We start from the raw sequence: 27,233 nt of genomic DNA on the forward strand, positions 1-27,233 counted from the left end.
TAAAACATGCATTAACCACTTCAGCCCTATACATTTCGTCCATTTGAAAGTATCTGATCTACAAGCTCACAATGTGTTGCATCACAACACATTGTGGGCTTGTAGATTTTTTTAAACATTTGAGTACTTTTACTTTTGATACATTTTGCAATACTTTTGTACTTGAAACTTTTGAAGCTTTTACTTGAAACAAAGTACATTACTTGATACTTTTACTTAAGCAAGAAATGTGAATACTTTTTCCACCACTGCTTTTGTCCCATGCACACTGCACACAGTTACTGTCCAGCATGCACTGAATATGACAGATAAGAGCTATCACAGTCACCACGGCCATAACCACGGAGCCTTGGTTAGTGTGAAAAAGGGCAGTGACACTACCACAGAATCTCACCCAACTCACACGCTCTGTTTCATCATTAAAGACACACTTAACATCCACGCACATTTCATCAGACATGTCACTGTCATCAGCATGTCACTCACACACAATGACGCACAACCCCCCTGTCTTATCTCCACGGTGTGTGTGTGTGTGTGTGTGTGTGTGTGTGTGTGTGTGTGTGTGCGCGTGCATGTGTGTGTATGTGTGCGCCTGCGTGCATGCATGCGTGCGTGCGTGAACAGATCACCTCAGTTTGACTGCAGGAACCTGCAGGTGTTAGGACCCTGAGGAGAAACACACAGAGAGAGAGAGAGAGAGAGAGAGAGAGAGAGAGAGAGAGAAATAAATGGGAGACAACAAAACTTGAGTAAAGGGTGGGCAGACAGAAGCATAGAGGAAGAGAGATAAGAAGATAGACTGTTGGGAGACATTAAAGTGAAGTGTGGATAGACAGAATGACAGCATGAGATGGAGAGACAGATAGACAGAGAGAGAGAGAGAAGAGAGAGAGAGAGAGAGAGAGAGAGAGAGAGGGGGAGAGGGGGGGGGTCAGGGAGGAGTTGGGGGAGGGAGGAGTCTTGAAATGGGGAGATATAAATGACAGGCGGTGAGAAGAGAGAGAAGAGCTGAGGGAAAGAGAACTGCAGAGGAGGCAGGAAGGTAGAGAAAAGGAGAAGAGAAGAGAAAGTTTGGCTGAAAATCGCAGTCAACAGACATCAAAGGACTGACACACACACACACACACACACACACACACAAACACACGAGTGGAAAGCGTGAGTGAGAGAAGTTGGAGAATTGGCCAGAGAGAAGAGAAGGAACACAGTGCTCATATACCACCCACAGTGTGCACGCATGTGTACGAGCACACACATGCGCACGCCCTTACACACTCACTCACACACGCACGCACGCACGCACCACAGTAAGACTGACAGGCTGGACATTACAAGAAGTTCACTGAAGGACACTGGACACAGAAAAGACGGAGATAGAGGATATTCCAGGAGCTGTGGATCCAGTGTGACCGACACACGTTCCCTTTTGAGTGACAGACAGTGGAGGACAACGAGGACATCCATGTCCTCTGAGGAGCACGTCCCACCACACCACGGACAACGGACGAGCCCCCCCATCTTCGACCTGACACGTCACCTCCACAAAGGCCATCACATCTTCACCGCAGAGGGCACTGGCAGTGACACGTCCAGGATCCTAACGTCTCCGCTTGGATCAAAAAGGACAAAAGTTACAGAACCCAGAGGGTGTCACCTCCTCCAAGGAGCAGAATGGTGACCTTGTACTGTAGGTTCTCCTAGAGACGTCCGTCCCGTCCCCCGTCCCCCCCCAAAAAAAAGACCTTGACACGTTTCTGAAGGAGGACTAATAAGCTTGGTGTCCGGCTCTCCCCCCAGCATGCTGGCCGGCCTGGCCCAGGGAAGGGCCAGTGTGGGTGGGTTGAGAGCTCTGCTGTGGCTGCCGGTCCTGGTGGGGTTGGTGATGGTGTTGGAGATGGCCGGCGCCACAGAGAGCCAAGAGAGCAACACAGCTGGTACAGAGAGCCCGGTAGGTCCCGTGATGGTTCAACTGATATACATAACAGTACATGAACTTGAAGATTGTTCTACTGGCTAGTGTGATACATTGTGATATATATTGGTTCAAAGTTTCAAGAATCAAATTGAAAAAATAGCAAAAGTAGCAGATCTACAAGCTCAAAACATGTCATTTTGTGTCTAGTTTTTAACCTGAGCTGTAACTAAACTACAAAGTCAGCCCGGGGTGTCATGACTCATGCCCCTAATATGATTATGAAGTACATCTGAGAGTCCTGAAACGTAATAAGTCCAGTTTCTTTTTACTCGCCCATTTGTTTGAGTTGCTTTCAGCTTACACAATGAAACAAAACATACTCGTGGGCATGATATCCTTACATTTTCAGGTCTAGAGGAGTAATGCAAATTCCTTTTAGACAAATAAAAACTGAAAAAGTACTACATTCATGGCACTGCAGCCTCCTTAAAGACACTGGGCAAGAAGTGCTAGTGAAAGTGTCAAAGCGGAAGTAGCATACACAAGTTACTGTCCCAAAGTTAAGTTGAGGCTGCATGTGTGGATACAGTATGTATACATTCCCAGGGCATGAAATTAATTTAGTTTCAAGTAATAAAACATCAACAACAAACAACAACGGAAGTGCCACCCTATAAACACTTTGTGCTATATCCTAATTCTTTACCAGGCTTTTCTCCATGTGAATGGGAAACGAGAAAAGGCTGGAACAAGGTTACTCTTGTCTCTTTAGGTACCCATCAATTTAAATTAATACGTTACATTAATGGCTGTTTTATTCATCAGGGCTTTGACAGAACCTTCTTGCATTGTGACTGTTACGTTTTTTAACAATGGCTTCTCCTGGTCTCCGTGGTTATGGACGGTGTCTCCTAGGAGACGGTGTCTCCGGACCTATCCAGAGTATCTCCTCAAAGCTCGTGGCTGTTCTTCAGAAAGAACTCCAACAAAGGAGACAACAAGAGGAGCAAACCATCCAAGAGAGTATCCAAGGTCAGTGCACTATATTACTATTATAATATACATAATACTAATACTACTCCTACTCCCACTTGCTCGTACTACTAGTACTAATACTAAACGCAAGTCCTCACTTTTAGCCTTCCTCACTCTAAGTTTGCCCATGAAAGCCCATACATGTATTAGAAGTCTCTGGCTTCTTTCAACTGTCATTAGAGGTGGATGGTCATTGCCTGGTCCAGGAGGACATTGTCGGTGATGAAAGGGCTCATGTTCCTGCTCCACGTAGTCAGAGCCACAACTGCGTAGTCCTGTTTTGTTACAGCAGTGAGTTGTCCAGACCAGTGGTCCCCAAACCTTTTTGCTAAAGACCCAAACAGACCCCAAACTAGACGTTTGCCCGGGACCCAAACTAGCGAAAACAGCAGATCTACAACCTCTGAACAAGTCACTTCGCACCGCACGCTTGTAGAATGTAGATAATCTATTATCAACTTTGGTTCATTTTATGATCTATTATCTACTCAGGCTTTTATGAACACCGCAGACAGTTTTTAAGTTGCTTGATTCAGTATTTCGATATTTGAATTTTGATTTGAGTTTGAAGTTACAATGGGTTTGTAACTTCGTGTCTGATAAAATTAATATCAAATATCTGAATACTGAATCAAGCATAGACATATAAAGGTAGACGTGTCTATCTCGAGGGAAGGCAACATGGAGGCTAGCTTTCCCGAGATTCCTTGGTACGTAACGGAAGGGGGCGTTTAATAGGCTAATCAGAGGCGCGACTCCCTCTTTCCCAGTGGCACTTGCTTTGGCAATGTAAACGGAAGTCCCGGAAAAGACGTGCTGTGATTGGCCAGTAGTCACTTGAGTGGCAGCGACAAAAGCGTGCCTTCAGCACTTCCGCTTGACTTACAGGTCGCTCCAACGAACTGCAGCGACCAATGAGACATCTATATATTATATCTATGAAATATTATCACTTTAATTATCTATTCTTTTTAATTTAGGGAGTTTTACATAGCCCCTCCTATGTCCAGCTTTGTCTGTTTGTGATTTTTAAATGTACAAAATATATATATGTTTTGTTTGTCTTTAGTTTTTTTTTTTTTTTGTAAACGCATTGACAAGGGGAAATTTACGTCATAATGTGTCATTTACGTCATATTGTCTCTTTATTGTGATCCCTGGCTAATGAGACAAATATGTCTTAAAACATTATACTTTCCCATTATAAAAACACCTTAAATATTTTATTTCTTTCATAAATAGAGAATCTTTCAATCAATAGGGACTGCTCTTGTCGCAAGTTGATGTTCATGTGTGGTCCAGCCTTATGGAATTATGGAAAGCATGTGCTAATACAAAATATTTTAAACATTGCTTTGATGCTCATATTAACTTTAGGAAGTATTAAGTTGTTTTTTATTAGCATATGTATTCTATAATTCCATAGGGCTAGACCACACATGGGCATATGACATCATCAACTTGAAAGATTCTTTATTTATGAAAGAAATAAAATATTTAATGTGTTTTAAATATTTTAGTATAAGTATAATATTTTAAGGCATATTTGTCTTATTAGCCAGGGATCCTTTTAATGGTGTTTAATGTTTGTGTTTGCACCGTTTGTTTTACATCACCATTACATCACCTAATCAACATTAGACTTTAATATATTAGCGCCCCTCACTTCACACGGGTGTGATTCTTTCAATAGTGACCCATACAAAATAGTCCTTGACCCACAAACAGGTTCCATCAGACTGCTTGGGAAACAGTGGTCTAGACAAGTGGTTCTCAAGCTTTTCAGGCCACAACCCCCAAAAACAATCTAATTTTAACTGACAACCCCCACCCTGACAAGCACTTGGAATTGTCGGAGTTACATTTAGTTTGACTCAGTTCTCACAGATAAATATTTAGAAAATAGCAGATCTACAAGCTCACATCGAGGCGTTGTGGCCAGTTTGGATGATGAACCTTGCCCTGTTTAATACCATGCAGTGAATTCCTGCAGGAAGCTGGTTATTCACTACATGGTATTAAACGTAAATGTAGATGGTGTTCAGAGCCACAGCGTGTGGGAGTAAATTTGAAGCAAAGACATTTGTCCACCCATAAGCATATTTCACTATAAATATTTGCCAAGAGCAAGAGTAACCTTGCATAATATTCTTCTTTTCCTTCCGGCTGTTCCCTTCAGGGGTTGCCACAGTGAATCATCGGCCTCCTCCTCATCCTGTCCTCTACCTCCTCCTCATCCTGTCCTCTGCCTCCATCTCCTCCTGTCCTCTGCCTCCATCTCATCCTGTCCTCTGCCTCCATCTCCTCCTGTCCTCTGCCTCCTCCTCATCCTGTCCTCTGCCTCCATCTCATCCTGTCCTCTACCTCCTCCTCATCCTGTCCTCTGCCTCCATCTCCTCCTGTCCTCTGCCTCCATCTCATCCTGTCCTCTGCCTCCATCTCATCCTGTCCTCTGCCTCCATCTCATCCTGTCCTCTGCCTCCATCTCCTCCTGTCCTCTGCCTCCTCCTCATCCTGTCCTCTGCCTCCATCTCATCCTGTCCTCTACCTCCTCCTCATCCTGTCCTCTGCCTCCATCTCCTCCTGTCCTCTGCCTCCATCTCATCCTGTCCTCTGCCTCCATCTCATCCTGTCCTCTGCCTCCATCTCATCCTGTCCTCTGCCTCCATCTCCTCCTGTCCTCTGCCTCCTCCTCATCCTGTCCTCTGCCTCCATCTCATCCTGTCCTCTACCTCCTCCTCATCCTGTCCTCTGCCTCCTCCTCATCCTGTCCTCTGCCTCCATCTCCTCCTGTCCTCTGCCTCCTCCTCATCCTGTCCTCTGCCTCCATCTCATCCTGTCCTCTACCTCATCCTCATCCTGTCCTCTGCCTCCATCTCCTCCTGTCCTCTGCTTCCATCTCATCCTGTCCTCTGCCTCCATCTCATCCTGTCCTCTACCTCCTCCTCCTCCTGTCCTCTGCCTCCATCTCCTCCTGTCCTCTGCCTCCTCCTCATCCTGTCCTCTGCCTCCATCTCATCCTGTCCTCTACCTCCTCCTCATCCTGTCCTCTGCCTCCATCTCCTCCTGTCGTCTGCCTCCTCCTCATCCTGCCCTCTGCCTCCATCTCATCCTGTCCTCTACCTCCTCCTCATCCTGTCCTCTGCCTCCATCTCCTCCTGTCCTCTGCCTCCATCTCCTCCTGTCCTCTGCCTCCATCTCCTCCTGTCCTCTGCCTCCATCTCATCCTGTCCTCTGCCTCCATCTCATCCTGTCCTCTGCCTCCATCTCATCCTGTCCTCTGCCTCCATCTCATCCTGTCCTCTGCCTCCATCTCATCCTGTCCTCTGCCTCCATCTCATCCTGTCCTCTACCTCCATCTCCTCCTGTCCTCTGCCTCAATCTCATCCTGTCCTCTGCCTCAATCTCATCCTGTCCTCTGCCTCCATCTCATCCTGTCCTCTGCCTCAATCTCATCCTGTCCTCTGCCTCCATCTCATCCTGTCCTCTGCCTCAATCTCATCCTGTCCTCTGCCTCCATCTCATCCTGTCCTCTGCCTCAATCTCATCCTGTCCTCTGCCTCCATCTCATCCTGTCCTCTGCCTCCTCCTGTCCTCTGCCTCCATCTCATCCTGTCCTCTGCCTCCTCCTGTCCTCTGCCTCCATCTCATCCTGTCCTTTGCCTCCTCCTGTCCTCTGCCTCCATCTCATCCTGTCCTCTGCCTCCATCTCATCCTGTCCTCTGCCTCCATCTCATCCTGTCCTCTGCCTCCATCTCATCCTGTCCTCTGCCTCCTCCTGTCCTCTGCCTCCATCTCCTCCTGTCCTCTGCCTCCATCTCCTCCTGTCCTCTGCCTCCATCTCATCCTGTCCTCTGCCTCCATCTCATCCTTGGATGTACTACTCATTCCTGATCGTATCCATCTTTGTTATTCCCAGATAGAGCCTCAACAAATAAAGCAAATAACAAATAAAGCCTCCCAGATAGAGCCTTCAGAAATCTTCCATAGGAACAATCATTATCTGAACTCAGGCAACTACAGTATTGCCAATTTCAGGGGAGAGTGAAATATTAAATGAAATCGTCTTTTATTGATTTTGTTATCGTTTCTTCTTTGGGGGAATAATGGTTCCGTTTGTGTTTCTACAGCATGGTCTGCCAGGACCTCCAGGCCCCCCTGGCCCTCAGGGGCCACCCGGGCCCCCGGCCCCGCTGCTGCCCCAACAACAGCAGCTCATAGAGGATCTCCATTTGAAGCTGAAAGGTATAAGGATCCACCACACACAGTACCCCTCTTCCAGAACCAACACAGTATACCAGTCTCTACCGTACATGTATACTGCTCTATTGATTGATTGATTGATTGATTGATTGATTTAAATATTTATTAACAGTTTGCAGAATTAAAGTACAATTCAAGCACAACTCAATACAAAGACCCAATAAAGCATTACACTTGTTTACAAGAGGGTCCACCTTGTCCAATTCATCAAAACATTTAGAGACGTATATACACTTCTATATAGACTAGTCATTGGTCCGACAAATGACAACGCACCTCCTCCCCTAACCTAACCATAACCACAAGCAGACGCTATAGTCTGCGGACGCATGTCGGACTAATGCTCCGTCGGAATTACATGCGGTCCCCGTCCCGAAGAAATGACAAGCAAGATCATCCTTTTGCAAGAAACCCTGACCCGGTTACTCACTCATGAACAGTCTCACTGAGAACTATTTGCTACCAAAGTGCCAGCTGTATATCTCCACACAGAAGGAAGCGTGCCAGTAGTGCTCATGGACGAGACGCCTTAGACAGTAGTGGTGGCGCCACAAACCACCACAAACCAAATGCCTTTGAGCTCCATTGTACTGAGGTGATGGCAGACGCCTCTACAGTAGAAATATCTCAGCAAATCACACCACAAGTATCTGGGTGAATCGATATGACAGATTAAGAAAATAAACGTGTATTTTGGGGTGACCTGCCTCTGGTTATTATAGTTTGTCATTTTACATTCGTTTTTGGTTTAGCTTTGATTTGTTTTTAAAGTGGGGTTGGTAGTTTAAAAGATTAGAAAAATAACTCTATATAGTTTAAAAGATTAGACAAAGATTAGAAAAATAACTCTATAATAACTCTGGTCTTTAAAGACCCATTACATCTCAGCCTGTCTTAATGACAAACCTTGGAGCCAGTCTGTCTAACAGTCTGAATCAACACAGAAAGAAAACACATTCTTAAAGTCACAAGCAATGATAATGACATACAAACTCATAAAGGCCTGTGGTTTTTTAGTGCTGGATTATGCAAGGCAACAATGCCTACTTATAGTACGTATAGGCATGCAGCATGCATGCATGCATGCGACCGTACATTGCAGCTCAGCATCTCTTCCCTGACATTAACCAGTGGGATCCGTTCATTGTCACATGACAGAGCTGCTGGACGCAGCCTGTGCGTGTCGGCCTACATTTGAATGTTTATAGGCTGTATAAACACTGTCACTAGCAAGTCAATGTTAGCCCTCACATGTGTATTGCGGTTACCGTGTGTGTGTGTGTGTGTGTGTGTGTGTGTGTGTGTGTGTGTGTGTGTGTGTGTGCGTGTGCGCGTGCATGCGTGTGTGTGTGTAAGAGACCTTAATAAGGCTAATTTTACGGAGCATGGATGTAACTTGGCTCCGATGAAGAATTCTTCAGATTCCTTCAGACCTGCTAGTGTGTCTGTTACTTTGTGTGTGTGTGTGTGTGTGTGTGTGTGTGTGTGTGTGTGTGTTGGCCACTGGCCAGGTGAGTACAGCAGTGTGTTTGTGTCTTTGAGAGCTGCAGGCTGTTTGAGCTGCAACATAAAGAGTCTTTCACACTGTAGAACAGAGTGGCGCCATGCAAACACACACACACACACACTCTCCTTGCATGTATTACACATGTACAAGCAGCACACGCACAACTAAAACATATGCTCAGACACTCAAATAAATACACATAAATACACAATGCAATTCGCGCATGCATGCACACACCCACACACACACACACACACACACACACACACACAGTTGAATAAACAACGTGTCCAACATTTTAGCAAAATAATCGCAGTTCAAAACTGCTTATTCAGTTGTTTTTCTTCTCTTTCCTTCTCTTCTTTTCTCCTCATCGTTCAATTCATCATTCTCTCCTCTCCTCTCCCCCTCCATCTCCTCCTCACCCCCCATCCTCTCCCCTATCCTATCCTCTCTCCCCTACCCTCTTCTCTCTCTCCTCTCCCCTCCCCCATCCTCTCCTCTCCTCAGAGATAGCAGGAGGTGTATGCACGTTGTGTGACACATCTCCCCGGGTATCCACAGTGTTCCACAGCCGCCTCCAGCGTTCGCTGGCCGTTCCTCGCCGCAGCCTGCTGGAGCTGCAGCCATACAGCCAGGTATACACATGCACGCTCAAACGCACGCGCGCGCGCACACACACACACACACACACACACACACACACACACACACACACACACACACACACACACACACACACACACACACACACACACACACACACACACACACACACACACACACACACACACACACACACACACACACACACACACACACACACACACACACACACACACACACACACACACACACACACACACACACACACACACACACACACACACACACACACACACACACACACACACACACACACACACACACACACACACACACACACACTTTTAGAATGGCTCTTTGTCAAATTTTGCTAAACTTGAGGGGACATTTATATAGACTATAGTGTGACTTATGTGACCCTTCTTTCTGTGTGACCTTTTGACCCCTGCAGCCCTCAGACTCCGAGCAACGGCTCCAGAGAGGTCTGAGTTTCAACTCTAGCACAGGACGCTACACAGCACCCCTCTCTGGCTTCTACCAACTCACTGCCAGTCTGCTCATAGGTGACCATCCACACTGTGTTACACTCAAACTGGTGACCATCCACACTGTGTTACACTCAAACTGGTGCAGTATAGCTCCAATCTGCACCATACTTGGCACAAACACTGTGGGCCTGGCACCTGCCAGTCACACCAAAACAATAAATGACACACCTACGGTACTACATAGCAGTGTCGATTTGTAAAGTCATTAATGTCTTAATGGGTTAAAAAAATATATTAAAACTATTCCAACGTAAATAAAAACATCCTTACTATTGTTGAAATTGTATACTCCAGTACTTTAACTCAAATGGAAACTTGAGGAACTTTCACGTAGTGAGGTAATATTTGACTAGGAGTGTCTGTACTATATATACTTTGACTGAAGCACTGGGGTTGAAAGTACTTTGTCCACTCACTGCCATAGGAAAACCCCACAACTTAACCCAGATTTAGAACCGCCACAAACACACACACCCACTGTCTGCACTTCTCCCGTGAACTCTCATGTCGTGTATGACAGCCACCATATTGTGCCTGGAATTCAGACAGGACGCATTTAACCACTCCATTGTACAGCAAAGTATAATACAGGTGTTAAGTGCATGGTTAATCAGTTAATTTAGTCAAATGTGAAAAATGTATAGGCCTAATTGTTTTCTGTCAATTCCTTGATATATAAGTAAAATATGTATATCTTTTACTTATAATAATAATTACTTAAGTATAATAATAATTAAAAACTCATTCTGATGAACCTACGTGAGTAAGAGTAATCCATTAAGACCTGAGTCCGATTTTACAAATGCCTCCTAAATCAGTTCTCAAACTATTTCATGCCAAAAACCACCAAAATTATTGCATTTGGCAGCAGAACTCAGAAAATGTTCTGCGCCAGCAGGGACCCCCAGAAGAAAACATTATAAACTATTCAAACTAAGATTTCCAGACATTTTCCAAAAATGTTCAAAAATAGCACAAACTCGCAGCACGGCACGGCAAGTGACACGCTGCGAGCTTGTTGCTTGTACATCTGCTATTTTTTTGATCCACCGTTCTAAACCACTTGTTCTAAATCCTAAGAGTTTTCTGGTCTTTTGGGTTAATTGCCTAGTCTACTTACAGCTGAAATGGACCTTCAATAACAGTTTCTTGGGAAGGCGGCGATCCGAGCACTCAAAAAAGTATAAAAGAAAATGTGGATGGATATAAAATCAAGGTACTTTATTAATATTAATATGTTTCGACTCACAAAGGAGTCTTCATCAGGGCAAGTATTTTTTATAATACTTTTTGGAGTGCTCGGATCACCGCCTTTTCTTCAGCACCCTTTGATCTTTGAAGCACCAGCCTACTTTAACAGTTTCTTGGGTTTGGGGGTGGGGCAAACATCTTAAGCCAATCAGACATGGCCGTTGAGAGGGCTTGACCTATCAGATGTTAGACCCGAGATAGGCACAGTTGGTTGGTAAGCAGGGTGGAGATGTGAGGGGTGTGTGCATGCGTTCGTGTGTGCATGAGTGCACAGTAGACAGAGAGAGAAGTTGCACTCACTGTTTCTGTATGTACGTGTGTGCACTGTGCGTGTGTGTGTGTGTGTGTGTGTGTGTGTGTGTGTGTGTGTGTGTGTGTGTAGAGGCTGGTGACAGGGTTCATACAAGGCAGAGAGACAGTGTGAGAGCTTCCATCTGCATCGAATCTCTCTGTCAGGGCAACGTGTGAGTACACACACACACACACACACACACACACACACACACACACACACAGTTTCTGGCATTCTCGCTTTGACTCTGACAGCGAATAGGTTTCATGAACGACAAAACTAAACTTAAAGAAGCATTCAGTGATTTACGGTAGGTGATTTGAAAAAAAAAACAACCTGGTCTGCCCCGGTAACATGCACAATGCTCTACAGCGGGGGGACACAGCAGGCCAACAGCACCAAGGCCCGCACCAAGTTGCTCATGATTGGAGGAAGTCCCATCTCATCCTGATTGGATGAAAGCTGGCTAACCCTAGCCAAAAACGAAACCTACATTATTTTGACCCCAGGGGTTAACTGGGGACAGGGAGGAACTCCCTATATGGTCAGCACACTCTATAGTAGAAATACATAAATAAATACGAAATAAAAGATATTTGAATTAAGTGAAATCACTGAATATACCTTTAACAGTTTGGGGAGAAAAGGTCCTAAATATTTCCTGGCCTAAAATGATGGCTCCAACTAAATTCTAATTACATCTGGTGGCAGTGTTCAGTGTTGCCAGATGGAAAATGTTAAATTATCGTACCAGAGGCTTAACATTATTGTATTTGAAATAATCAAATAAGGTGTAATTTCACGAAACAACCTTGACTCCTTTGTGAGAAAAACAGGAAGTGGTCTACTTCTTGAACCTTACACAAATAAAAGCCTTAAACTGGAATCGAAAGACTGGAAAGTACAGATCTAGGGTCAGTCAAACCTGATCCCGAATCAGCAGCCAGGGAAGTTCACACCTTTTTTGTGAAATTATCGTACATTTGCACATTTTTTTAATTATTGATTGTACATCGTCCAGAGGGTCAAATTATCATACAAATAATGATAATTATTGTACATCTGGCAACACTTGACTGGCGGGATTATTATATCATCCATAGAGGTTTACCTTTGCAACAATGTTCATTATCTCACATTTCCATATCTCGATAACGATACAATAACAATATATTGTTCAGCTCAAATAACACATCATATGTACATGTATACTATAGTGTACACACAATTATTTCTCTATTTCCAAACAACATGTCTCTTTATCCTCTGTCTCTGTAAACACATTGGTCTGTCTGTCTGTCTGTCTGTCTGTCTGTCTGTCAGTACAGTGACGAGTCTGTCTGCCTGTCTGTCTGCCTGTCTGTAGGTCAGTAGAGTCAGTAACAGGACTTGGGAGTAATGGAGGAGTCTTCAGTATTCTCCTGACAGGAACATTATATCTACAGGTACAACACACACACACACACACACACACACACACACACACACACACACACAGCGGATCCACAAGCTCACAACGTGTTGCAGCGTGGCGCGTTGTGTGTAGATCGGCTATTCTGAGCAAGGTTTCTTTTGTTTTTAATGTAGAGCGAAAACAGTAAAGGTTACTAGTATACAGCCCTGAGGGACTCCAGTCAACCCAAATATAGGGTTTTAAAGTGGTTACATTTGGCTGGAACAGGTACAAACACATACACACGCACCATATACGGCATGCACACATAATTACCTTATACGCACAAATATTTACACATGGCGAAAACACACACACACACACACACACACACACACACACACACACACACACACACACACACACACACACACGCGCAGTGTGCAATCAGACATACTTGTCTTTCAACTCCGTCAGAGATCAGTCCATATCTCTGTACCATTATACATAATTACCCGCCTGCCTGGCTCATCCTGCTGACAGGAGTAAGAGTGGCGTGCAGAGTGACAAGACTGCAGAGTGACAGGGTGGCAGGCATGGCCTTGCAGGCACACACAGGCTGCCTGGGTAATAACAATGATGTTAATATTTATGGAGATAGACCATCCCAATTGGAGCCACTAGAGGCGAAATGGTACACAAATCCTATATGGTCTAAGTGGGTGCCGCCGTCTGATCTCGCAAACGTCATATGTTTACTGGTGCTAGATCTCAAGAGAGAGACACGCTGGGACAGAGAAAGGTCGATAATAAAGTAGTAAAGTTTTTCTCCTGATTTGTCATTTTAGTATAAAAATATTGGGAATATTGTGTGGCTTGTGGCGATTGGGTCCAATATTTAGTTCAGTGACCTTGGAGCTAGAGTTGTTCTGTGTTCACCTTCTTCTCTTCCATTGGAAATAATGAATACACTCCGACCTGCTTCCGGGAAGTAAATCAGAGATGGCAAGTCTTGCTTTCCTACAATTGGGTAATAATATGTTCACAGAAAGGTTGATGGTTCACTTCCCTTTCCCCTGACACTGACAGGAGGGGTGGCTGGCCCCTAGCATTTCTCATCTACAATATTCACTGCTGCTGGTATTATGATGTACTGTATTTTCCTTATGAATGGCAAACAAACAATATTAACAGATTAGTCTTCTCCCGAGTCCCTACGGTTGCCAACTACCTGAAATTCAACAAAGGGACCCTTGGCCAGGCGTTCCTTATTTGTAAGAACAATAAGGGATCCCCAGAAAAAGATAAAATCTGACTGGATAATCTCACAGTTTAACCACTTGAACCCAATCAAACATATTCTGAGAGGAACATTAGCCAAAAGATTGGCAATTTTTTGGCTTTGGCTAAGACAGAAAAAGCGATCAAAGTACAGAGACAACTCAGGTCCAGTTTACAACATCTATTGAGTTTACGTAAATATTTTACAACCAGTTCTATAGTAGTATAGCCTAGGTATATGAGCTGTTTGAACTTGTAAGATGATTCCCCCAAAAATAAGGAACAGTAAGTGTGTCCCTTATCGTTTCCATAAGAGGCACGTATTTTAGTTTCCAAATAAGGGATGATAGCGTATTTCCGGAGACGGTTGGTAAACCTAGTCTTCCCTCTCTGCTTGTTGTGCTTACTCCTCCTCTTCATGCAGCACAGTCTGGCATTCTGTTTTATAGCTAATGTCATTTTGGATCATGGTTGGGATGGACAACTTGGTTCGAACTCAGTTCATGGCTTACTGTTTAATGAATGTTTCTTAAACGTCTCAAATGTGACAGTGTTCTATTATATCCATGAGAAAACTGTCAGTGAATTGCTGCTCATCAAGTAATTAGGGGTTCAGTCAGTGTCTTGCTCAAGGACACTTCGACACCAACTCTGGGGTCGAACTGGGAACCTTCCATTTCCCAAGGGGCCGCTCTACCTCCTGAGCCAGTACCGCCCCATTTTTGTGGCCAGAATGATCCAAAAATAGGGCTCAGCTTGGAAAAAACAGCAAAGTTAACTGTGTCTTGTTATTTCTGTGTGTGTACAGGCGGGGGAGTATGTGTCTGTCTTTGTGGACAATGGGACAGGATCTGCCATCAGTGTCCTGCAAGACTCCCTGTTCTCTGGAATACTGCTGGGAGTGTGAGACACAGAGACCGCGCACGCACACACACACACACACACACACACACACACACACACACACACACACACACACACACACACACACACACACACACACACACACACACACACACACACACACACACACACACACACACACACACACACACACACACACACACACACACACACACACACACACACACACACACACACACACACACACACACTTTTGACATGATACACAAATACGGGCAGCCATTTTGTCAACCAAAGCTACTCTCCATAAAAAACAGGTCATGCAATACAATTAATAGCCTATTTATTCACTTTGTATGTGATATGTATGCAATAAAAGAGAAGTTGTGAATATTTTTGCTTGTAATAAAACATTTCTATTACTTTGAACGTATTAACGTATTATTATTATTAATATATTATTTGATGAGTTTATATGTCTAGCAAATTGCCTTCTGTTGCGTGTGCGTGTGCGTGTGTGTGTGTGTGTGTGTGTGTGTGTAACCCTAACCTGGAATATATAATATATTTTCGCTGAACTGAGTCAACTGACTCACTTTATTTATTTATTTAGTTACCAGTAGTTTATATTACATCTTTACTTAACTAGGTATGAACCAGTTCTGATTTACAATAATGTAATGCCACTTGGTAAAAAGAAGAAAAGGCTCCACTAATGAAAGACAACCAACCTTTTTAGAGGTCTTCGTCAATGTTTCTGGAAGAGGACCTTATCTTGACAAAACGGTTGTCTTTCATTAAAATATAATATTTTGCGTTGTGGGTACTAGCAGTGCAGCCTTTTTCTTCATTTAAAGTCTTCTGCAGCGTAGTCAGCAACATTGGTGTGCGTTCTTTTTGCTTGTTAGCGTGCCAAAGAAGACTAAAACATAATGAAATACTAAAAGGACAGCTAGATGCAGTACTAAACAGTGCATTATCCCGCTGTTAACTTGTGATTTCTCCAAAATAATTCAATGTTCCATTCGAAACAACTTCCATTCTCATCCATCCACCCACCCATCCATCCATCCAGCTGCAGTATCACGTTTATGTCACCAGGTGTTGCTAATTACAAATTGGACTACTTTGATGAATTAGATTAGAAGTACATTGTACGTTATGCTGATAAGAAGGAGAAGAATGAACAGTCACAGCCAATCAGAATGGCATATATTTGTCTTTGTCGGCATGTACAAAACTTTTCAAGAAATGGAAAAAAGATTACAGGTGTTTCAATGGATCCATAGTTTAGTCACAAGCTCGTGTATATGTTTCAAACAATTGAGTTTTAAGAATTGGGAAATAGCTAATCTACAAGTTCAACGAGTCGCATCGTGACACATTGTGATTGGAGATTTAAAAATATGAAATATGGAGATACAAGGTTTCTGCGCGATATGGAATATCTCTCTCTTTCCCTCTTAGACTTACAGTAGGCCTACATACTTTCTTTTCTAAACAGACATTCACACCGTCATCCACTATCTGTCCCCATTATCCAACATGTATGCACACACACACACACACACACACACACACACACACACACACACACACACACACACACACACATGAATATACACAGTGTTCTTCTGAGGATTGAGGTGAGATCATCGTGGTCGTAAAGTGGCGCCTCACACTTGGCGCCGAGCCACAAACGCGTGCACACACGCACATGCACGCACACACACACGTGTGCACATTTGCAGAAACATGCACGTTCTCTCTCGCTTTCTCTTTTTCTATGATCATCAAACACACAAACACTTGCAGAACCATGCACATTTCCTCACACGCACGCACACACCCACACACTGCGGTTGGGGGTGTCAGGTGTGTACGTTGTCAAGCTTTGTGCCGACAGAATAATGACAGATCTCACCACACAGACTTTACCACGTGATAGTCTGGAAACACAAACACACACGCACACACACACACACACACACACACACAGTATAGTTATAAGCATACATGCAGATACATTCTAATTTCTAACATATGACATACATGCATATGCGTGCACACACAGCTAAGAGCACTCACATTATGTAAACATGGCACACACACACACACACACACACACACACACACAGTCATAGTTTCCACGCAGTAGTCAGGTAATAATTGCGTGCCAAGTTGTCAGCCTGGAGTAGAAGTAGAACCGTTTCTTTTTTTCTTTTTTCTCTCCAGTTTGTGGTGACACAACTCCTACATACTGTAGCAGTTCTTTTAGCTCCAGCAGTTTGTTTTACATGTGGGTGTGTGTTTGACTGCATTAATTGGGTGTCTACAAGGACACAGAGCTGGAGAGAACAGGATCATATGAGTGTATCCGTTTGAAGAGCAACTCAACTCATACTTCTAAAAAAAATCCGTAAACACAATTCGTCGCTGTCAGGGTAAAATAGTGCCCTTCTTCGTATACTATGGTGTCACACAAAAGTAGCAAAAATTGCCGATCTACAAGGCTCTTCTAATAAAGTTGTCTTTTTCTCTTTTTCTCAAACCACTATAGATCTCCATATATGGAGCTGGCAGGTTCTGACATCACAATATGTTCTGACATCACAATGATGACTCGACCAGCTCAACAGAATTATCTGGCTAATTAGCTGGCTAATTTGGGCCCTGTGCAGAGCCTGGGCTGAGGCTTTTGTGCTGGTTCTGGACAACCAATGAAAAGTATTCAGGTTCTATTTTCCATTTCCTGAAAAGTAATGGTTTTGGACGTACCAGGTTTCCACCTGATAGTGACGACAGACATACATTGCCAATAACTGTAAATCAGTTGCAAGGAGTTGCATTGCTTTGATTGATTGATTGACATATTTATTAACAGTTTGCAGAATTACAGTACATTTCAAGCACAACTCAATACAAAGACTGTTAACTGTGAGTGGACGACCCAATAAAGCATTACACGTGGTTATAAGAGGGTCCACCTTGTTCAATTCATCAAAACATTTAGAGACGTACAAATAGACACTTCTATATAGCCAAAGAACAGGACAGGAATTCATCATAAAGGAGGTAAAAAGGGAAAAGAAACATATACAGTGAGGGGAAAAAGGGGTGGGGGGGATTCCGATTTTACAGGGGCCAGTTTCGAATTGCAGCCGTCCGTAGGTGGACAGGCCGGCCAGTTGAGACTAGTTACACTGTTACACTGCCTTTACATGAGACAAAAACATGAGGGAAACGGACGCAGCTAAACAAGTGCTGAACCTGCAGAGCAACTACGACATGAATGTAGACAATAAATACTTCGTTATACGATTTATAATGAAAATAGCTATCGAAATTTTGGAACAAAAGAAAATGTCAAAATGTGCAAAAATAGGGACATCAGGTTAAAAGTGAGTACAGGACCATACAACATTGACTAACCATTTTCCCAAATAAACTTGTAACTATAGCTTGAGATAAGACAATTGTGTTGTTGCTGTGCCATTAGTTTTTGTTAAAGTTTCTTATTGCAGTGCATTTTAAAGTGCAGGTTTAGTGAGGTTTAGACAACATTTACGTTTAATTTTTTGCAAAATAACGTTTATCAATCACATTTTCAGGTAAGTTCATTAATTCCTTCTTAACAACTATGGAAAACAAGAATTGATTAAATCAATTCATTACCAGCTGCATTATCATCATCTACGGGGGTCCGCTATAACTGCTTCTGTGTCAGTTTCAGCGCAGTAGTTTAGGTAGGAACCGACATTCTCTAAGGCAGAACTATTGTGTTCTGAGTCGTTCGTTTATACACACATACACCGAAGCGGAGAGTTGCCCGCCCCCCCCCCCCCCACAATATAAATAGATAGTTTATTAGCCCTCAAGGAGGGCATTATTGTCCAGTGTGCAGATGCTTACATAACAAACACATAAGGCAGAATAGTACAGAATTAAACAAAAATACATAATTTACAGTACACTTATAGTACAGGGTTCACACAACCAGACAGACTGATGGATTGACAGATACACACCTCAGACTGGATATTTGGTAACCGTTTGCAAACTGCTGCGTTTTCAGACCTGAATAATAATGATTTTTTTCCCCACAGTTTTTTGGTTTTATAACGGCGGAAAAGACAGCAGCAAAACAATGCACCAGTGTGCAAACACCTCAAAGGTCCTTGCGGACTGGAAGCATTTTTCAGAAAATGACAGAAAAATGCTGCTAAAAATTGGATAAAGACGCACCTGTGGAATGCCAGTATTGAGAATAATGGTGGGTGGCAGTTAATTGTCAATTGCTACTTGGAGAGGATCGTTTTGGATCCAGTGTATTCGTGGAGCTGGTACTTGGGGGTACTGCGGTGCTGATGGTGGTGGATTGGGTCAACCGTTAAAGCCTGAGCTGATGTCAATGAAAAGAAGAACAATAAAACCACGTACAAACGACAATTTTTGGTTACAACTGTAAACCTCAGATCATTCCAAATCTGAGACTTGCATGCTTCGCCCCTCTTGTCGTCCTCTTGGCTTGGGTCAACATATGTGACCTGGCCAAAAACGGGGAGCGGGGGGCCAGTAACGGTGACATGGGCACCGCTCTGGGCACCTGTTGCTGTATAAACGCTGACCTGCTGCCCAACCTCGGCGTGCTGGGCGGCGGGAGAAGTGCGCTAGTCAACGGCTCTTCCGGCGGCGCCACTTTGACCGTGTTTCTCCCATATAGTCGTCTCTCGTACTGGAGCAGTTGGTCCCAGAAGCCCGCGTTCAGCCTGACGTGGGGCCGGCTCTCCTGCACCCAGGAGTGGGCTCTGCGCAGCGTCACACCGCGGTAGCGCATCAGGTAGGCCATCACCAGGGCAGGGGAGCGGCTCATGCCTACCGCACAGTGCACCAACGTCCCTCCGTCGCGGTTCCCGTGGATGCGATCTGCCACCCGGTCAAAGTGGTCGCCGAGGCGCGCGCTGGGCCGGTCGGAGACGGGCACGCGGAGGCACTCCACGCCACGGTACACGGGACACACATGGTTCACCGTCGCATTGATGATGAGGGTGATGCCCTTCTTGGAGACCAGGTCCTGATTGAGAGGAGCCTCGGCCCCACTCAGGAACAGTGTGGGGGTGATCTGAGACAGCGACATGGAGGCTGTGGAGACCACATTTATTATTATTCTCCCTGATCAACCTGTTAGTTATTACATAATCGCAATTATTTGAGATAATCGCAATTATTTTGCAGAATCGTCCTAACCGTTTCGAGAAAGGTTCAGATATTTCGATTTTTGTCTCCACCAGGCAGAAGGCATGGGGAGAGTATGTTTTGTATGTAATCTCTGGCACCGTTGGCCCGGTACATGCCAGACTGTGCACACACACTCCCTGGATGCCAACGACGTCCCTCTGCCCCAATTGTTTTTCCTGTTATAGCGCCACCATGAGGCAGATTTTTGCAAAACACATTTCTTTATATTACTCGTACACATTTTATCCATACATCAGTCGGTACAAACTATCTCTACAGTCATGTGATCAACATGGACCGCTGCCCCATATTCCATCCCCATTGGCTAAGATTGCCTTCCAAAGTTTGCAGGATTAGTCCGTTTGGAACAAAATCCCCAAAACCATGAACACTGAGTGCAATTTGGGGGAAATTCTTAATGCACATAACATTCCCACTAAGCCTCATGGTGCCGCTATAACTGGCCAATTCATAACTGCACCGAGCTGTTTAAAACTTTGTATGCACACTTCCTAGAGAGGCCAAGTAAAAACCTCAGGCGGTTGATTTCTTAGTGGGACGAGCCGTCCTAAAGAGGTATGCAGATTAGGTTACTATATGCTTGTGGTGGACCCAGGATCGCAGGGAAAAGGAAGAAAGGTCGGCCCCAAACAACCTGGCGACGAACTGTGACAGCTGATCTAAAGGAGATGGACTTTACATGGGGCGAGGCACAACATGCAGCACAAGACAGCAGCGATTTTGACAGCAAATTCTGATTTAGTCTTAAGTGCCTTGCAGAGTCGAATGTAATCGACGCAAGAAGCACTACGCAACGGAGGGTGAGAGAAATTTCTCCCCTTACGTCACGTCAGTTACGTGATCCGTCCGGTTGGGATCGGATCCCAAGCCAACGCAAGCAATTGCTTGCATTGCGTCGAGGACAGACAGCCACCTTGAGGCAGCAGAGAGCAAGGTTTTGGTTTTTCTCCTATGCTCGATGCGTATATCTATTCTACGTCTGAGCATAGACATGGTAACGCCCCGCCTACCACTGATTGGCGTACCGACACTGCCGGCCGCACCAGACTTTCCTCCGAGGTGGAGGATACATGCTGGATAGTCTGCCAAGAGGTTACTCCGTGGTGGGAAATAAATAAATAATACAAGTACGATATAATACAAGAGAATGACAGCTTGGCACGCACAACTTTTATGCTTTGTAGAGGAGGCAAACTAATATATTGTTTATGCCGTTTATTTTACATGTGTACAGTGTAAACTTGAAACATTATTGTACTATAAAAAGGTCTATTTTCCCTTGATCTTTATCTTTTTTAGTATAATAGTATTAGTTTACTATAATTAGATTAATACACGATAACCAACACTAACAATTTAATTTAGAACACACCCGAATCAAATCATACAAATATGCGTTCGATCAATCATTCAATCAAAGCAAACAGCATAAACTATTAGTTAGCCTCTTCTACAAAAATAAAAGTTACAAGTTACTGTCGCGCGTGCCAAGCCGCCATTCTCTTGTAGGCCTACTTGTATTATTTCCCACCACGGAGTAACCCCGCGTCTCGGAGGACAGTCTGGCAAGACGGGTAGTGTCGGCAGGCCAATCAGAGGCAGGCGGGGCGTTACCATGTCTGTGAGATTCAAAATTGACAATTGATTTAGTCTTAGACTTTTGAATAACAAAAAAAAATGTTTTAGTCCTCATCTGAAATTGTTTAGTCTTAGTAATAGTCTTTTAGTCTTAGTCAACAAAATTAACACTGCAAGGCAGGTCCCGATGAAGGTAGATCAATTAAGCCTTGTTATGCCCCATTTGGGTGTGCTTTGTATAACTGCATCCATTCAGTGGTTAATGTTAGTTGTCACTTGCAAAGTAATCATGTTTATCTGCTACTCATCTTTCTAATGTCAGACGTTGTTATTGTGCAATCTACATTACATTATCAACTGGTGAAATCATGACTCATGCTGCTCCGTGTCTCTGTGTGTATGCAATCCAACGCATGCCACCTAAATTAAGCTGTTGTAGTGTACATGTAGTGATCATGAATTATGGTTTACCATAAATGCAGAGGATTGCATTGGTTATTTAATTGGTACATAATATCAACATCTTAGTTATACACTAGTAACAGCGCGCGCACGCACACACACGCACACACACACACACACACACACACACACACACACACACACACACACACACACACACAAAGACATATCACTTTACAAAGACATATCACTTTACACTCGACATACATTCAGTCACTGCACACTGAGGCGGTATGCAGAATGAGAATGCAGTGAGTGCATTAAATCACTGCAACACCAGATAGTTCTACTGAACTGACAACAGTTATAAACACAAGTTGCATGGATGTAACTACTAAGACTGATATTGTTTTTAGTAGACTTAACACGAGTTATGCAGAATCCATGCATTGTTATGCTGTTTTATATAAAAACTGAAACACAATGAAAGGTGGGAAATTTTAAATAGATAACACACTGTGATGTGTTCCTAGATTATACACATGCAGGTACTGTACTGTTTCAGAGAGAGAGAGAGAGAGAGAGAGAGAGAGAGAGAGAGAGAGAGAGAGAGAGAGAGAGAGAGAGAGAGAGAGAGAGAGAGAGAGAGAGAGAGAGAGAGAGAGAGAGAGAGAGAGACAGACAGAGAGATTACCTGGTCTTTGGTCCCTTCACTTTGATCCCATCCAGACTAGAGAGTAGTCTCTCGCGCACACGCGCACAAGCACACACGCACGCACAATCGCACATACACACACATACCCTAAAAAGGTTGTGCTTGAATGAGCTGGCCAGCCAATAGGAAGGGACTGATTAATTTTAGACTGGCAGGAGAGCAGCTGGTTCAAACACTAGTCACTGTCAGAAAACCCCCCCATGGTTAAAAGCAAAACGTTGCTGTCGGGCATAAACCTCACATCTCCATATATTAACTTTTTGTGTTCTTTTCGTAAATGAATGCCTTACTTGATCATACTGTGAGGCTGCACAAGATATCGTTATCGACGTACGAACATGCACAGTATCAGTGCAAAATCGGCAATGGTATCGCGAAACATTGATATATGAGACAGAGAGAGACCGAGAGAGAGACAGAGATAATCTTTGTAGATAGATGTGAACGATACATTACACACACACACGATCTGCCAGCTGCTGAGTGCAGACAGACACAAGAAAAGAGCACAACATATTTGAGGAAAAATATTATTGGCTTGCCCGCATTAGGTGCCATGGGGGCCACAATATGTACATAATATACAAATGTGTCTGTGGCAAGGACTTGGCCTTGCCGGTGGCAGATTTTCTATTTTACACACCATGTTCTTATTTTGATAATAGGCTACCACAAATTCCATTTGTATACTCTCAGAGTTACAGACCTGTTATGGTCAGTCAGGTCTACCTTAGTATTTATGGTAAGTGGTAATATTGGTCTGCTCATTTTGTAAGTTGGCAAAAATGGAATTTTTACAAAAATGTCCACCACAAGCTAGTCTCTCATAGCCAGATAACTATTCCACAATCTCCAAATGCTATAAGCATTTGTAATACTAATTGCGGAGGCAACAGTGGTAAGTGGTAACACGAGACTAACCACAAGCCAACATGGCAATAACCCCTGCCCATGCCCTAAAAAGGATTAGCAGGGCTTATCTTTAGCATAATTATTGAGAATTTACGTCATTAAAATTAATGATTCATTTTAATGACGTCTGACATCAGATCCACATTCTGCTTTAAATGAATGACATCACATTTACATCCCGTTTAAAAGGAATGACATCACATCCATATCCTGCCTGGGCAGTCCCAAGGTCCCAACGTGCATAGGGTGCTGTTTTGCCTCTATCAGAAGATAATATATGAAAGTTTGTGGGTGAAATATGCCTTTTTGTGTGTCCATATTACTCCACTAGTATTACTATTGATTATACATCTAATTTTTAATTAATAATATATTAATAATTATGCATTACTTCACTTTCACAAAAACTCACTTCCCAAGAAATCCAAGGCAAAATAAATACCCTGTACTCCCACGACAACAACCGGAAGAGCAGATTTGTCAACAAACGCCAGCTGGTTTCTTGGGTTTCTACTCACCATGGCGGACTTGAACCGAGACCTCCAGGAATACCTGGCCCAGTCCAAAGGCGGCGGGGCCAAGACCATCTCCCAGTCCAGCTCCAGCATGTCCATAGACATGAGCGACAGCAATCCGGTGCCCGGCAGCTGGTTCGGGAGGTGGTCGAGTCGGGGAGGAGGCTCCGCGGCGCAGAGCTCGTCGAGCAGCGGCTTTTCCTGGCCGTGGTCCGCGGAGCCGGACCCGTGTCTGCCGGGGATGAGCCGCCGGCAGCGGCTGGTGGCGTTCGGCGTGTGCATCTCCTTCTCGGCGCTGTGCTTCGGACTCTCGGCGCTGTACGCGCCGCTGCTGCTGCTCTACGCGCGCAAGTTCGCCCTGCTGTGGTCCCTGGGCTCGCTGTTCGCCATCGTGGGGGCCGCGGTGCTCCGCGGACCCAGCCGGATGATCGGCTTCCCGACGCCCGGCGCCGCCGTGTACACGTGCTCCCTGTGCGGTACGCTGTACGCGGCGCTCAGCCTCCACAGCACCGTGCTCACCGCGCTGGGGGCCATCGTGCAGGTGGCGGTCATCGTCGGGTACGTGGTGTCCCTGCTGCCCGGCGGGAGCGCCGGCATCAAGTTCATGGGAGGACTGGCGGCGTCCGCCATCAAAAGGACGGTGTCTGGGAAAACAATGCCTATCTGAGTACTGTTGGGTGACTGGGTGAGGTCCATCTGGTTCCATTTGTACACTCTCAATTGAATTAAAAGATGCAATCCAGAACTTATTTTAATGAATGACACGTTAACCAATCAGTATGTTATTACAAACTAGCACATGATCTGCAGTGGTTGCTAGCGGTGTTCTTGGAGATGGTCTTCCTCCTTACCTGCTGGAGTCTAGGACCCCACCTGGTCGACAAGTAGTACTGCCTGTCCTGAAGCTGACACCCAACATTTCCCCTGGCCAGCTGGGGAGAAGCTCCCACGCAGGAGGCAGCAAGGGTTTGCATTCTGGGTTGGACATGACACTTACGGATTGCAGCTTTAACAATGATGACTCGGTGTAGGTGGGACAGATACCCGTCTAGAGATGTGCAGGACTTGAGACTTAAATGTGAAAAGACTTTTCCAAAGTGCTCTGTTGTTCTGATTCTGAAAAGGGACCAAACCTTTTTTTTTAACAAACATTGACAAACATAACTGTAAATTCCAGTCTGTAAATAAAATGTGAAGCTTTTTTTTCTTTTTCTTTTCTCTAATGTAATTTTCTTCAATAAATGTTCTCGTGGCAATGTTGTTGAGTCACTAAACTCTGTGGGGATGTGGAGGGGTGGCTTATGTGGAGAATGAGGTGAAGTGGGTCATATATTACAACTTACGATAAATGCACCATCTCAAACTATAGTGTAGGTGTACTTTATGAACATTCCAGGGACAATTTGTTTTGTTATACATCTACTGAAAGCTGCAGCGTTTCTGACACTTGAACTTATACTGGTGGATGCTTGATTTCCAGCATTCCGCTTACTAGGCATTTAAGCTTTTTCTAGTGTCATTAAAAAATAACTGAAAACAGTAAATGACAATACACGGCCCCCTCATGTATTTGAAGGACATTATCAGTCAACAAAAAAGTTTAGGTGTTTTTGATGAATCTATCATGGTTAAAATAGTTTTAAGTTATAATGGGTTTGTATAGGGGGCGGGGCAGTTAAAATGAATATAAAATATCTAATTATTGAATCAAGCAATTTAAGAACTGCCCAGGGTGTTCAAATAAGCCTGAGCAGACATTGAATTGACCAAAAACATTTTTGAAAGTGAAATATCCCTTTAAGGCTATTTTTGGGAATGTGTTCATTTAACAGCCTGTCTGAAATAGTGACATTGTTAATATGGTTAAAAGGTAATTTGGTCACTAGTTTCTTTCTCTGGCTTATGGTTTTAGTGCAGGGTACCTGGGTGCTGTGGCGCTTTCTTGAGGTCAATTTGAACATTTCCAACTGTCTCTGTAACTAGAAACCATTATACGTAAATCTGACTAATGCTAAAATACTAAAACTTCACGTGACCATAAAAGTGACAATACACTTTACCGAGATGAACCCTACATTGTGGGAAAGGATTTAACCGTAATTCAAGGAAATATTTTTTTTGCTTCAATCCCGAGCAGAACAGACTGAGTCTAGGCTAGGTCAAGCAGTTTGCATCAGACATTTGTGGTCAGTGGCTAAATCTGGCATTAAAAATGTATGTATTTATATTGTATATACTGGTAATATAATATCTTAGTTACAATGACATTGAGTTGACAGGCTTCCTCCGACATGCCTGATGACGTCAACGACCGTGTGAGCAGCACAAATACAAAGCGACTTTGCATCTGCTCGTGACTGAACATACCATTTGCACTGTTGCTGGCTCAACACGTCAACTGAATAAATTAACTGAGTAAGTTCAAATCCACACAACGGCATGCTGCTCCACAGTATATAATGTGCAAAAGAAAAAAAAGACGAAACCATATTTTGACTGTGCTTGGAATTGTCCATGGTTGAGTGTGATTTTGCACATTACATGTTATGGAGCAACGTGTATTTTTCCAGTTTTTGGACCACATCAGTACCTTAAAATAAGTAATACTGGGCTAGGATTGGACTCTACTAGTTCTAATTCTAATGTACTACTAATGACGGTACCTTCAGTCACCCTCTCCGTTTTCCATCCTTCTCACCCAATTAAAGAAACGGCGCATATTAACACGCTTTGAACAATAGAAACGGGCAATAAAAAACACAAAATGAACAGCTAGAGACAATGCTTTGGTAAACTTTGCACAAATTCTATTATAGTTTCATACAAAAAGAAATTGACAAAAAAAACAACAATCTCATGACAAACTGTACATCTAGAAACAAAAGGAAAGGCCT

The 27,233-nt window shown here is 43.9% G+C and overlaps 3 protein-coding genes across 3 annotated transcripts; 2 read left to right on the top strand and 1 right to left on the bottom strand.

Annotated features, from left to right (window-relative positions):
- Positions 1–1,018: 1,018 nt before the first annotated feature.
- LOC308325306 (erythroferrone) lies at positions 1,019–15,380 on the top strand. The gene is made up of 8 exons (XM_080777795.1): positions 1,019–1,951; positions 2,834–2,950; positions 7,084–7,198; positions 9,234–9,361; positions 9,781–9,892; positions 11,511–11,592; positions 12,787–12,865; positions 14,903–15,380. Exons 1-8 carry the CDS (start codon positions 1,802–1,804, stop codon positions 14,999–15,001), a joined length of 882 nt encoding a protein of 293 aa, XP_080633921.1. The 5' UTR covers positions 1,019–1,801; the 3' UTR covers positions 15,002–15,380.
- A 2,498-nt stretch (positions 15,381–17,878) lies between these two features.
- LOC308326424 (dual specificity protein phosphatase 18) lies at positions 17,879–22,954 on the bottom strand. The gene is made up of 2 exons (XM_080779305.1): positions 22,892–22,954; positions 17,879–20,100 (listed from the first exon to the last, which is right to left on the bottom strand). The coding sequence occupies exon 2, from the start codon at positions 20,093–20,095 to the stop codon at positions 19,430–19,432; it is 666 nt and encodes a 221-aa protein (XP_080635431.1). The 5' UTR covers positions 20,096–20,100; positions 22,892–22,954; the 3' UTR covers positions 17,879–19,429.
- A 1,358-nt stretch (positions 22,955–24,312) lies between these two features.
- Positions 24,313–25,595, top strand: sft2d3 (SFT2 domain containing 3). The gene has a single exon (XM_080779306.1). It carries the CDS (start codon positions 24,344–24,346, stop codon positions 25,004–25,006), a length of 663 nt encoding a protein of 220 aa, XP_080635432.1. The 5' UTR covers positions 24,313–24,343; the 3' UTR covers positions 25,007–25,595.
- The last annotated feature ends 1,638 nt before the right edge of the window (positions 25,596–27,233 follow it).

The sequence above is a fragment of the Protomyctophum bolini genome, assembly GCF_963924005.1.
Source record: "Protomyctophum bolini genome assembly, chromosome: 12".
In the NCBI taxonomy this organism is placed as follows: domain Eukaryota; kingdom Metazoa; phylum Chordata; class Actinopteri; order Myctophiformes; family Myctophidae; genus Protomyctophum; species Protomyctophum bolini.